The 14072-nt window shown below is 48.8% G+C and overlaps 2 protein-coding genes across 10 annotated transcripts in view; one reads left to right on the top strand and one right to left on the bottom strand.

The window, feature by feature from the left end:
* Positions 1 to 10649, bottom strand: part of GSR (glutathione-disulfide reductase) — a 56459-nt gene extending 45810 nt beyond the window's left edge. The window contains exon 1 of one of the 2 annotated variants that reach the window (XM_016959311.3): positions 9908 to 10649. In XM_016959311.3, coding sequence (XP_016814800.1) covers positions 9908 to 9946 — 39 coding nt within the window. In that variant the 5' untranslated portion in view covers positions 9947 to 10649. Of the gene's footprint in view, positions 1 to 5671; positions 6136 to 9907 lie in introns of those variants that run through there. The other variant, XM_519696.8, reaches the window with a different exon arrangement.
* Positions 7695 to 14072, top strand: part of UBXN8 (UBX domain protein 8) — a 38952-nt gene continuing 32574 nt past the window's right edge. For 4 of the 8 annotated variants that reach the window (XM_063816994.1, XM_016959312.4, XM_063816997.1 and 1 more), the window contains exons 1-2: positions 10420 to 10509; positions 11179 to 11448. Coding sequence is in view for 2 of the 8 variants with exons in the window: in XM_054656625.2 (XP_054512600.2) it covers positions 11052 to 11448 (397 nt within the window). In the remaining 6 variants the exon portion in view is untranslated. Of the gene's footprint in view, positions 10510 to 10737; positions 11468 to 14072 lie in introns of those variants that run through there. The other 4 variants (XR_008536691.2, XM_054656625.2, XM_063816996.1 and 1 more) reach the window with 4 other exon arrangements.

The raw sequence follows: 14072 nt of genomic DNA on the forward strand, positions 1-14072 counted from the left end.
AAAAGAAATTAGCTGGGTGTAGTGGCACACGCCTGTAGTCCCAGCTACTCAGGAGGCTGGGCAGGAGAATCGCTTGAACCCGGGAGGCAGAGGTTACAGTGAGCCAAGATGGCACCACTACACTCCAGCCTGGGCGACAGCCAGACTCTGTCTCAAAAAAAAAAAAAAGCACTCTCTGTGGTTACTTTTCAAAGTATGTTTTACAAAGAAATAGACATCCTGAAGGATTCAGAGGCAGTCTATCTTTTCCTAGCCCTGCAGATTTAGTGGGTTTTGAGGCAGATGGCAAAGCAACAGTATATGAAGACTAGTACAAAAAAAGGAAGCAGTCAACAAGGTAAGTTAAACGCCAAATTTCAACAATAGCATTTGCTTGCTTTAACTAGCCCCACACTTTATGGCCACTCCTTTATTTGTCACTTATGAATATGGGTGGGCCCCATTCTATGAAATTCTAAACCCAGGAGACACATTAGGGTAACCTTCTATTTCGGAGGGCTATCTGTCAATATTGCAGGAACTGATGACAGAGTTCCTTTAAACTGACCTCCTTTTAGTAAATTGCATTTAATAATGCATGTTCAGGCCGGGCACGGTGGCTCATGCCTGTAATCCCAGCACTTTGAGAGGCTAAGGTGGGAGGACTGCTTGAGCTCAGGAGTTCGAGACCAGCCTGGGCAACAAAGCAAGACCTTGTCTCTACTAAAAATTTAAAAAATCAGCCAGGGCATGGTGGTGGCCATGTGCCTGTGGTCCTGACTACTGGGGAGGCTGAGGTGGGAGGGTCACTTGAGCTTGGGAGTTCAAGGTTGCAGTGAGCTATGATCATGCCCCTGCACTCCAGCCTGGGTGACACAATGAGACCCTGTCTCAAAAAAAAAAAAAGCAAAAAAAAAAAAAAGCATGTCCAGTGATCAGCTTTATCAGGGTATAGACATCATAATATCAAAGTACACAGTATCACTTCCAAATGAGGTTATGATTTACATGTTGCTGGGTAATTGTTTTCAGCCTAGATGAACAATGATTCACTGAGCAGCCTGCTGTTCACTGATCTTTCAAAGCCCCTACCTCTCTCTCCCCTAGGCCTCTCCAACTGCTGCTGTGCAGCATAGTTCACTGTGACTTGGCGATCATGAACTTTTGTCACATGATCAACCCTTACTACCCAACTCTCATTGGTAAGTACTACTCGCCAAAACCACAGGAACCTGGTTATTCTTATCATAGAATCAGTACACTCAGCAGGAACCCAGGACCGCAAGTTCCCCAGGCCCTGGGGCAAAGGGAGCAGCAATTTAGAAACAACTTTTCCTTAAGCTGACTCTCCCATCACGTGTGTAGGCAGAGAAGTGAACCACAGAGGCAAAGCTCCCAGAAGGCTCTAATTCACCTTGACTTTGGGTGATCTTTGCATTTCTCTCCAGTCTACACGAGATCATGAGATAAGCAATATACTTAACCTTTTGGAGACTTGAAATGCTGAATTCAAGCAAGGCTCAGTGGTATCTACCTGCAGAACCAGCTAGTCGGGAGGTTGAGGTGGGAGGATCGCTTGAGCCCAGGAGTTTGAGGCTACAGTGAGCTGAGATCACACCACTGCACTCCAGCCTGGGAAACAGAGGGAGACCCTGTCTCTTAAAAATGAAACAACATGCCAGACGCGGTGGCTCATACTTGTAATCCCAGCACTTTGGGAGGCCGAGGCGGGTGGATCACTTTAGGTCAGGAGTTCGGGATCAGCCTGGCCAACATGGTGAAACCTCATCTCTACTAAAAATACAAAAAATTTGCCAGGCGTGGTGGCCTGCGCCTGTAGTCCCAGCTACTTACGAGGCTGAGGCACATGAATTCCTTGAACCCAAGAGACGGAGGTTGCAGTGAGCCGAGATCAGCCCACTGCACTCCAGCCTGGGCGACAGAGCAACAAACAAACACACACACACACACACACACACACACACACCCAGGTCTGCTGGGACCTAGTACAGGAGACTGGTCCAAAACAATGGCCTCCCATAAACTTTAACGGTTGAACAATTAAATGAAGGAACACTGATAAAACAATGAAAAACCAACCAATCTCACTACCTGTAAATGACCACTGCTAGACACACGTTCTAATTTGAACCTTCCGTGTGAGTTCATTCACCACAACTTTAAAACTTCCCCAAGCGTTAGAAATTAATGGATTTTATTTAGGAAAGAACTCATGGGAGAACCAATCTTAAACTTCTGCCGTGCACAGTGGCTCACGCCTGTAATCCTAACACTTTTGGAGACCAAAGCAGGAGGATTGCTTGAGTCCAGGAGTTCAATACCAGCCTAGGCAATGTAGTGAGACCCTATCTCTATAAACTGAAAGAAAAAGAAAAAGACAGAAAGACAAACTTCTATTGGGCATCGCCAAGGGTGAGATCTCAATCCTATGGCTTACCACAAAACTACTTTCACTGAGTCACTGGTTTGCTCAAACCCGCCCCTGCCCCCATAGTTCACTGTGTGTCCAGAAACTCCACATTTTTCAAACCACAACCTACCCATCAGCTTCTCATCTCTTATTTCTATTAAAGAGACACTCTGTGCTCCAAATTTGATTACACAACATATCCCATTTCGATGCCTAGGCCTGGGACCCATCTTTTGAGGTTCCGAATGTCAAAGAATACTACCCAAACCCCCACCTTTTTTTTTTTTTTTTTTGAGACAGAGTCTCACTCTGTTGCCCACACTGGAGTGCAGAGGCATGATCTTGGCTCACTGCAACCTCTGCCTCCTGGGCTCAAGTGATTCTCATGCCTCAGCCTCCCAAGTAGCATGTGCCACCACACCCGGCTAATTTTTGTATTTTTAGTAGAGACGGAGTTTCACCGTGTTGGCCAGGCTGGTCTCGAACTCCTGACCTCAGGTGATCTGCCCACCTCGGCCTCCCAAAGTGCTGGCATGAGCCATCACGCCCAGCCTAGATGGTTACATTCTTGTGAGGTTCTTATGAGCCTCAGTAAATCTACATTTTACATAAGATAAAGTAAAAGTGAAAAGCAGGAGTAGAGGAAATAAGGCTATGACATGGGATTGTGAAATTACAGCTGTCTGTTTGGGAACAAAAGGAAAAGCAGTATTTGTGTGATTCAGTTCCCAAGCTGAACTTTCCTTCTGGCATACTTTGGGGTTCCAATATTTTTTTCTTTCACAACCACAAAATTCCTTAAGGGAAGGGACATGTCTCACAAATGTTTATATCTATCGTTTTCTCCCTACCCACCCCCAATCCCAGCACTTAAAATACAAAAAATGGGACAGGAGTGGTGGCTGATGCCTGTAATCCCAGCATTTTGGGAGGCCAAGGCAGGCCGACTGCTTAAGCACAGGCATAAGAGACCAGTTTGGGCAACAAGGCAAAACCCTGTTTCAAAAAAACAATAAATAAATAAAAACAGGCCAGGCGTGGTGGCTCACGCCTGTAATCCCAGCACTTTGGGAGGCTGAGGTGAGCGGATCACAAGGTCAGGAGTTCAAGACCAGCCTGGCTCTACTAAAAATACAAAAATTAGCTGGGTGTAGTGGCACCTGTAATCTCAGCTATTTGGGAGGCCGAGGCAGGAGAGTTGCTTGAACCCAGGAGGCGGAGGTTGCAGTGAGCCGAGATTGCACCACTGCACTCCAGCCTGGGTGACAGACCAAGACTCCATATCGAAAAAAAAAATAGATAAATTTTAAAAATAAAAAATTAGCTGGGTGTGGTGGCTCATGCTTGTAATCCAAGCACTTCGGGAGGCCAAGGTGGGTGGATTACCAGAGGTCAGGAGTTTGAGACCAGCCTGGCCAACATGGCAAAACCCCATCTCTATTAAAAGTACAAAAACTAGCCGGGCATGGTGGCATGCACCTACATTCCCAGCTACTTGAGAGGCTGAGACGGGAGAATTGCTTGAACCCGGGAGGCAGAGGTCGCAGTGAGCCCAGATTGCACCACTGTACTCCAGCCTGGGTGACAGAGTGAGACTCCCTCTCAAAAAAAAAAAAAAAAAAAAAAAGAATTCGTAACAGGAAGGTAAAGTGGGTGAACCTCTGAAGCACATTATAACATAAATAGAGAAAGAGGAAGACAGAGAAAATGTGGAGAGCAGAACAGAAGTGAGAAGTGATCAAGTACTCTCATGAGGTGTGGGAGGGGGGCACTTAGTGGCACCCCACAATCTGCCTTCTGGAGAGACAGATTTCTAACCTTCTGTCTGGACTATGGTGTCAAAGTGCAAGTTGATAATTAACAGGGATTTTTCCTTTCTCTTCATCTCCATGTTCATTTTTTCAAAAGGGCACTGAACAATGAAGTCAGCCTTTTCATAACTGTCCATTTTTAGTTTCATTCATTGCACAAGTGCTTATTGAGCAAGGGATTTTAAGGTGATAAGAGACACACAAACACAGAAGCCCATCCCTGTCCTTAAAGAGCTCCCAATTTGACATAATTTAAATATTCATCTCCAAAGGAATTTAGAGAACCTATCCCAAATCCCAGGTTCCTCTTGGATACAGCATTTTAATCGTCAACACCCAAATCTTGTGATAGAAAAGGGCGGGCACACCAATAACTTGGAAACAACATTTATTTTTAGGATGAGTGCAGTGGCTCAGTCTTGTAATCCCAGCACTTTGGGAGGCTGAGGCGGGAAGATCGGTTGAGTCCAAGAGTTTGAAATCAGCAAGGGCAACATAGCGAGACCCCCATCTCTACAAAAAATAATAATAATTAACTAGGCGTGGTGATTCGCCCCCTGTAGTTCCAGCTACTCAGGAGGCCAAGGTGAGAGGATCCCTTGAGCCCGGGAGTTCGAGGCTGCAGTGAGCTATGATGGCCACTGCACTCTAGCCTAGGTGACAGGGCAAGACCCTGTCTCAAAAAACAAACACAAACAAAAACCCTTATTTTCAAAAATTATGAATTTTGTAAATCTCAGGATTTACATCCCTCTGTTTTTAGTTTTGCAATCCACATAAAACCAAGACAAAACAAAAGCTCTGAGAACTCACCTACTCAAGGTCGCCTTGGCTGCAATTCAGATCACCTGAAAATCCCAAAGCCCAGGCTGCACTTCAGACCAATTAAGTCGGGAAACATCCCAAAGCCCAAGTGCACCTCAGACCAATTAAGTCGGGAATCCAGGCACCCTCAGGTGATTCGAATGTGTAGCCAAGGTTGACAACAACCGCTATAAATCATTCTGCCCTTGAAACGGGAGAACCAGGATCTACATTCTTCAAGAACCAGGATCTACGGCACTGTCACCCTCGTCCCTACACACAGGCCACCAGCAATGTTCCCAGATGCAGTTTTGTGTTTCACGCGGTCAAGAATAGAATCCAATCCTCTCCCACTTGGACAAGTGAGGATGGAGGAAGGTTAATCTAACCCGCCCCGGCCCTGGTCAATATCGCATCCGTGCGGAAGCAGACGCTGGCTCGGCTTTGCGGGCCGCAGAGAAGCCCCTGGACGCCTCTCTCTTCTCCACCTGCTGGGTTCCTGGCTTCGGAATGGGGAGTTGCGGGGGTGGAAAAGAGGAAAGCGCAGCGCCGGGGGACAGGATCGCCATAGGAACGAGCACAGGCTGTCCCCCGAAAGACCGAGACAAAGCGGCGCCCCCCGCCCGAACAAACCGGCGGTACTCACGCAAGTGCCACCCAGCTTGTGGCTCTCCACCACGGCGGCCCTGGCGCCCAGCTCGGCCGCCCTGCGCGCGCTGGCCAGCCCGCCCGAGCCGCCCCCGATCACCAGGTAGTCATAGGAGGCCACGGCGCCAGCGGCAGGCGGCGGGCCCTGCGGCTGCGGCTCCTGCCTGCAGGCCATGGCACGGGAGAGGGCGCGCGTGAGGGCCGCGGGCTCGGGCAGAAGCAGCGGGAAGCCACGGAAGGCGCGCGTCGCCCGCCGCCAGCTCGGTCCCGCGCCGGCGCTCAGGGCTCGGGGCAGCAGGGCCATGCACGCGGAAGTGGCGCGCCAAGTGGGGCGGGCGGCCCGGGGGCGGTCCCCGGGGTAGGGGGGCGCGGGCCCCGGGCAAGCGCAGCCTCACGGTGACTAAGCATGCGCCCGCCGCTAGGCAAGACCCAGGAGGATGCCCAGAGGCGGGGCCGCCTTCCTGTTCCCCGCCCCGGTGGCGGAGCCTAAGGGGTTTCTCCGCCTCCGTTCTCACCCCGGCCCCTGGATCCCGAGCGGCGCCTGCCGCGTGTAGCCTTCTGAAGTCCGGTGGAGCGAGGTGAGGAACGGTGAACGTCCTCTCGTTTCAGCTGGCTTTTCCCGAGCTGGCCCCCTGGGGAGTTGCCAGTGGCACCGGCTTCTCCAGGAAGAGAAATTTGCCTCTATTCGGAGGGTTGTTTGTCCAGGTTTGTTCCAGAGACCACTTTTGTTTGTTCTTGCTTTTTCTTTGAGACTGGGTCTCACTCTCCCCCAGGCAGGGGTGCAGTGATGCGATCTCTGCTCACTGCAGCCTCTACCTACTGTGCTCAAGCAGCGATCCTCACTCCTCAGCCTTCCCGGTAGCTGGGAACTACAGGTGCCCGCCACAGCGCCCAGCTTATTTATTTATTTATTTATTTATTTATTTTTTGTAGAAATAGGGTCTCACTATGTTACCAGGACTGGTAGGGAACTCTTGGCCTCAAGCGATTCTCTCACCTCGGCCTCCCAAAATGCTAGGATTATGGTATGAGGTCACCACGTCTCCTGTTGTCCTTCTCAGTTTCTCCCCAACCTCCCCATTTCCCTAGTTTATAAGACAGGAGAAAAGGGAGAAAGCAAAAAGTTGGAAAGAAACAGAAGTAAGATAAATAGCTAGACGACCTTGGCGCCACCACCTGGCCCTGGTGGCTAAAATAATAATAATATTATTAACCCCTGACCAAAACTATTGGTGTTATCTGTAAATTCCAGACATTGTATGAGAAAGTACTGTAAAACTTTTTGTTCTGTTAGCTGATGTATATAGCCCCCAGTCACGTTTCCCACGCTTACTTGATCTATTATGACTTTTTCACGTAGACCCCTTAGAGTTGTAAGCCCTTAAAAGGGCTAGGAATTTCTTTTTCGGAGAGCTCGGCTCTTAAGACGTGAGTCTGCCGACGCTTCCAGCCGAATAAAAAACCTCTTCCTTCTTTAATCTGCTGTCTGAGGAGTTTTGTCTGCGACTCATCCTGCTACATTTCTTGGTTCCCTGACCGGGAAGCGACGTAATTGACGGACAGTCGAGGCAGCCCCTTAGGCGGCTTAGGCCTGCCCTGTGGAGCATCCCTGCGGGGGACTCCGGCCAGCTGGCCAGCTCGAGCGACGCGGATCCTGCGAGCGCTCCCGGGTAGGCAATTGCCCCGGTGGAACGCCTCGTCAGAGCAGTGCGTGGCAGGCCCCCGTGGAGGATCAACGCAGTGGCTGAACACCAGGAAGGAACAGGCACTTGGAGTCCGGACATTTGAAACTTGGTAAGACTGGTCTTCGGAACTTGCCCACTCCATTTGAGTGGAAGCGTGGCCTGATCACCCACGGCGTGCCTGTACTGGCACTTTGGTTTTTGTTTTTGACTTGACTTGAATTGCTTGACACTTTGGTTTTGGTTTGACCTGGCTTGGATTTCTGGATACTCTGATTTTGGTTTTGATTCTGGTTTGGTGAAAACTGAAAAAGTGTGTGTGTGCCCTTTTTACCCATTCTTTGTTTTGTGGTGTGCGTTTGGTGTGAGCTTGGTGTTTTGTCTTGAGGAAACACGGGTCAGACACAAAATAAGCCTACTCCTCTAGGAACTATGTTGAAAAATTTTAAGAAGGGATTTAATGGCGACTATGGGGTTACTATGACACCAGGGAAACTTAGAACTTTGTGTGAAATAGATTGGCCAACATTAGAAGTGGGTTGGCCATCAGAAGGAAGCCTGGACAGGTCCCTTGTTTCTAAGGTATGGCACAAGGTAACTGGTAAGTCAGGACACTCAGACCAGTTTCCATACATAGACACTTGGTTACAGCTGGTGCTAGACCCCCCACAGTGGGTAAGAGGGCAGGCAGCAGCCGTGCTAGTAGCAAAGGGACAGATAGTCAAGGAAGGATCCCGCTCCACCCACCGAGGGAAATCAACTCCTGAAGTTCTGTTCAACCCAACATCAGAAGATCCATTGCAGGAGATGGCAAAAGTCATCCCAGTGGTGCCCTCCCCTCACCAGGGAGAGAGGCTCCCCACTTTTGAGTCCACAGTGCTTGTGCCTCTGCAAGACAAACATATCCCTAGGCCACCCAGAGTAGACAAGAGAGGAGGTGAAGCCTCAGGAGAAACCCCTCCCTTGGCAGCTCGTTTAAGACCCAAAACGGGGATACAAATGCCCTTGAGAGAGGAGCGGTATACTGGAATAGATGAGGATGGGCACATGGCGGAGAGGCGTGTTTTTGTGTGCCAGCCCTTCACCTCTGCCCACCTTCTCAACTGGAAAAACAATACCCCGTCCTGTACTGAAAAGCCACAAGCTCTAATTGATTTGCTCCAAACTATTATCCAGACCCATAACCCCACTTTGGCTGATTGCCACCAGTTGCTCATGTTCCTCTTTAACGCAGATGAAAGGCAGAGAGTGCTCCAAGCAGCAACTAAGTGGCTAGAGGAACATGCACTGGCTGATTACCAAAATCCCCAAGAGTATGTAAGGACCCAGTTACCGGGAACCAGCCCCCAGTGGGACCCAAATGAAAGAGAGGATATGCAAAGGCTAAACCGATACAGGGAAGCTCTCTTAGAAGGATTAGAGGGGAGCCCAGAAGGCCACAAACGTTAATAAGGTCTCTGAGGTCATTCAGGGAAAAGAAGAAAGTCCAGCACAATTCTACGAGAGACTGTGTGAGGGCTATCACATGTATACTCCCTTTGATCCCGATAGCCCTGAAAATCAACGCATGATTAACATGGCTTTAGTTAGTCAAAGCGCAGAAGACATTAGAAGAAAACTGCAGAAACAGGCTGGGTTTGCAGGGATGAACACATCACAATTATTAGAAATAGCTAACCAGGTGTTTGTAAACAGGGATGCAGTAAGCCATAAGGAAAACAGCAGAGAGAATGAACGTCAGGCCCGGCGAAACACCGAGCTGTTAGCTGCAGCAATTAGAGGGATCTCCCACAAAAAGGCAAGGGAAGGGGGGCCCCGGGAAAGAAACTCAGCCTGGCTGTCAGAGCTTGTAGCGTAATCAGTGTGCTTATTGTAAAGAAATAGGACATTGGAAGAACAAATGCCCTCAGCTAAAAGGAAAACAAGGTGACTCGGAGCAGGAGGCTCCAGACAAGGAGGAAGGGGCCCTGCTCAACCTGGCAGAAGGGTTATTGGACTGAGGGGGACCGGGCTCAAGGACCCCCAAAAAGCCTATGGTCAGGATGACAGTTGGGGGTAAAGACATTGATTTTCTTATAGATACCGGTGCTGAACATTCGGTAGTAACCGCCCCAGTCGCCCCCTTATCCAAAAAGACTATTGACATCATCGGAGCCATGGGAGTTTCAGCAAAACAAGCTTTCTGCTTGCCCCGGACTTGTACTATAGGAAGACATAAAGTGATTCATCAGTTTTTGTACATGCCTGATTGTCCCTTGCCCTTGTTGGGAAGGGACTTGCTTAGCAAACTGAGAGCCACTATCTCTTTTACAGAGCACGGCTCTTTGCTGCTAAAGTTACCCGGAACGGGAGTCATTATGACCCTTACGGTCCCCCGAGAGGAGGAATGGAGACTTTTCTTAACTGAGCCGGGCCAAGAGATAAGACCAGCTCTGGCTAAGCGGTAGCCAAGAGTGTGGGCGGAAGACAACCCTCCAGGGTTGGCAGTCAACCAAGCCCCCGTACTTATAGAAGTTAAGCCTGGGGCCCAGCCGGTTAGGCAAAAACAGTACCTGGTCCCCAGAGAAGCTCTTGAAGGTATCCAGGTCCATCTCAAGCGCCTAAGAACCTTTGGAATTATAGTTCCTTGTCAGTCTCCATGGAACACTCCCCTCCTGCCTGTTCCCAAGCCTGGGACCAAGGACTACAGGCTGGTACAGGATTTGCGCTTGGTTAATCAGGCTACAGTGACTTTACATCCAACAGTACCTAACCCGTACATATTGCTGGGGTTGCTGCCAGCTGAGGACAGCTGGTTCACCTGCTTGTACCTGAAAGATGCTCTCTTTAGCATCAGATTAGCCCCTGAGAGGCAGATGCTGTTTGCCTTTCAGTGGGAAGATCCGGAGTCAGGTGTCACTATTCAGTACACTTGGACCTGGCTTCCCCAAGGGTTCAAGAACTCCCCCACCATCTTCAGGGAGGCATTGGCTTGAGACCTCCAGAAGTTTCCCACCAGATACCTAGGCTGCGTGTTGCTCCAGTACGTTGATGACCTTTTGCTGGGACACCCCACGGCAGTCGGGTGTGCCAAGAGAACAGATGCTCTACTCCGGCACCTGGAGGACTGTGGTATAAGGTGTCCAAGAAAAAAGCTCAGATCTGCCAACAGCAGGTACGTTACTTGGGATTTACTATCCGACAGGGGGAGTGCAGCCTGGGATCAGAAAGAAAGCAGGTCATTTGTAATCTACCGGAGCCTAAGACCAGAAGGCAGGTGAGAGAATTCTTAGGGGCTGTGGGGTTTTGCAGACTGTGGATCCCAAACTTTGCAGTATTAGCTAAGCCTTTGTATGAGGTCACAAAGCGGGAGGGGACCGGGAACCTTTTGAATGGGGATCCCAGCAACAGCAAGCCTTTCATGAGTTAAAGGAAAGACTTATGTCAGCCCCAGCCCTGGGGCTACCCGATCTGACAAAGCCTTTTACATTGTATGTGTCAGAGAGAGAAAAGATGGCAGTTGGAGTTTTAACCCAAACTGTGGGGCCCTGACTGAGGCCGGTGGCCTACCTCTCTAAACAACTAGACGGGGTTTTTAAAGGATAGCCCCCATGTTTGAGGGCCTTGGCAGCAACTGCCCTGCTAGTACAAGAAGCAGATAAGCTGACTCTTGGGCAAAACTGGAACATAAAGGCCCCCCATGCTGTGGTGACTTTAATGAATACTAAAGGACATCATTGGCTAACGAATGCTAGACTCACTAAGTACCAAAGTTTGCTTTGTGAAAATCCCTGTATAACCATTGAAGTTTGTAACACCCTGAACCCCGCTACCTTGTTCCCAGTATCAGAGAGCCCTGTCGAGCATGACTGTGTAGAAGTGTTGGACTCAGTTTACTCTAGCAGACCTGACCTCCGGGATCAGCCTTGGGCATCAGTAGACTGGGAACTATACGTGGATGGGAGCAGCTTTATCAACCCACAAGGAGAGAGATGTGCAGGGTATGCGGTGGTAACTCTGGACACTGTTGTTGAAGCCGGATCGTTGCCCCAGGGCACTTCAGCTCAGAAAGCTGAACTCATTGCTTTAATTCGGGCCTTAGAACTCAGTGAAGGTAAGACTGTAAACATTTACACTGACTCTTGATATGCCTTTTTAACCCTTCAAGTGCATGGAGCATTATATAAAGAAAAGGGGCTATTGAACTCTGGGGGAAAAGACATAAAATATCAACAAGAAATCTTGCAATTATTAGAAGCAGTATGGAAACCCCACAAGGTGGCAGTTATACATTGCAGAGGACACCAGCGAGCTTCCACCTTGGTGGGTTTGGGGAATTCCCACGCTGACTTAGAGGCTCGAAAAGCAGCATCTGCCCCCTTCCAGGCATCAGTGACAGCCCCCCTGCTCCCTCAAGCACCTGATCTTGTACCTACTTATTCTAAAGAAGAAAAGGACTTTCTCCAGGCAGAGAGAGGACAGGTGCCAGCCACTGTGCCCAGCCTTATTTTTCTTTTAAAGTCAGGGGTCTCAAACTCCTTTCCTAGGCTCAAGAGATCCTCTGGCCTCAGCCTCCCGAGTAGCTGGGATTACAGGTGTGCATGTGCCCAGCTAGGAACTACATTTTGACCAACACTGTCTCTTGCCTTCAGGTGACTCTTAAATTTGAGAAACATTGGAATAGTGGATTAATTCAGAGTAGCGGTTTTTGTGATCCACAGATGAAGCACAGAGAAAAGGATAGAGATGGAGACACAAAAACATTGATCTCCCAAGCTGTAGAGACTGGTGTCTCCTTTGGGAATATCTACAACTACCAACTGCACAACAAAGTAGTAAGTGCAGCTTCGAATTTGTCTTGTGGTAGGCCACGATCCTGTGCCCACAAGGACAGTGCACAGGTCATCCGAGCACACGGCTGAGCCCGGTAGGCAAAGGAAGGAAGGTCCAGGTCACAGGGCAGCGAGGCCCAGCACAATGAAGGAGAATGGAAACACACCACACCTCAATTAGAATGGGATCCAATTCTTTTACAAAAATTTTTTTCTGATTACAAAATTTAAGGGAAAAAGGGAAAGTTCTTCCTTCCTACAGACTGACATGTAATAAATGGAGATGGAACACACAAAAATCACCATTTTGGGCTGGGTCCAGTAGCTCACACTTGTAATCCCAGCACTTTGGGAGGCTGAGGCGGGAAGACCCCTTAAGCCCACGAGTTCGAGACCAACCTGAGCAACATAGGGGAGTTCCTCATATCCACAAAAAAATTAAAAATTACCTGGGTGTGGTGGCATGCACCTGTAGTCCTGGCTACTCTGGAGGGTGAGGTGAAAGGATCACTTGAGCCCAGGAATTCAAGGTTACAGTGAGCTATGATTGCACCACTGCACTCCAGCTTGGGTGACAGAATGAGACACTATCTCTTAAAAAAAAAAATTTCTTTCAAACACTAGAGGATGCCAGGCACAGTGGCTCATGCCTGTAATCACAGCACTCTGGGAAGGGAAGCCACAGGAGGAGGATCACTGTATTCCAGGAGTTCGAGACCAGCGTACGCAACATAGTAAGACCTGGTCTCTACAAAAAAATTAAAAATTAGTCAGGTGTGGTGGTGCACACCTGTAGCCCCAGCTACTCAGGAGGCTGAGGTAGCAGATCACTTGAGCCCGGGGCGTTGAGGCTGCGGTGAAATGTGATCGCACCACTGTATTCCAGCCTGAGCAACAGAGTGAGACCCTGTCTCAAAAAAAACCCCACTGGACAAACGTAGGTGATTTCTATGAAGACATTATGAAATATTTCTCAAAATAATAAGCCCATAATTAATATGTATTGAGCTAAGCACTGTGCTAAGACCTTTATATGTTATCTTCCCTCAACCCAAGAAATAAATACTGTACTGTTATTGTCTCCATTTTATAGATGTGGACACTGAGGTTCAAAGAGGTTAAATAACTTCCACAAGATTAAACAGCTGGTGACTTGTGGATGTTTTGCTAGGATCGTCAAATAAAAATTCTGTAACGATAAAAAAATTTAAAAATTAAACAGCTGGTGAATGGCAGAGCAGGAATTCAAATTCTGAAGGCCTAACTCAGAAGCCTATTAACCATTATTAGAAAGAAACCATCACTGAGTATGTCTTACAGTGAAAATAAAAGACCAGCTTGGGCAACACAGGAAAACCCTGTCTCTACTAAAAATACAAAAATTAGCCAGAGTGGTGGTGTGTACCTGTAGTCCCACCCACTCAGGAGGCTGAGACATGAGTCTTGAACCCTGGAGGCCATGGTTGCAGTGAGCTGAGATAGCACTACTGCACTCCAATCTGGGCAACAGAGTGTGTCTCAAAAAAACAACGCCGAGCTCAGTGGCTCACGCCTATAATCCCAGCACTTTGGGAGGCCAAGGTGGTTGGATCACTTGAAGTCAGGAATTCAAAACCAGCCTGGCCAACATGGTGAAACCCTGTCTCTACTAAAAATACAAAAATTAGCCAGGCATGGTGGCATGTGCCTGTAATCCCAGCTACTCAGGAGGCTGAGGCAGGAGAATCAATTGATCCTGGGAGGCAGAAGTTGCAGTGAGCTGAGATCACGCCACCGCACCCCAGCCTGGGGGACAGAGTGAGACTCCGTTTCAAAACAAATAAAAAAGTCCTTTCCCACTAATAGTGACTAATTCATATTACAACTCTGTGTTGAGGTTGTAGGTCAAGAGATACTGTGTCACCCG

Source organism: Pan troglodytes, chromosome 7, assembly GCF_028858775.2.
Source record: "Pan troglodytes isolate AG18354 chromosome 7, NHGRI_mPanTro3-v2.0_pri, whole genome shotgun sequence".
Classification (NCBI taxonomy): domain Eukaryota; kingdom Metazoa; phylum Chordata; class Mammalia; order Primates; family Hominidae; genus Pan; species Pan troglodytes.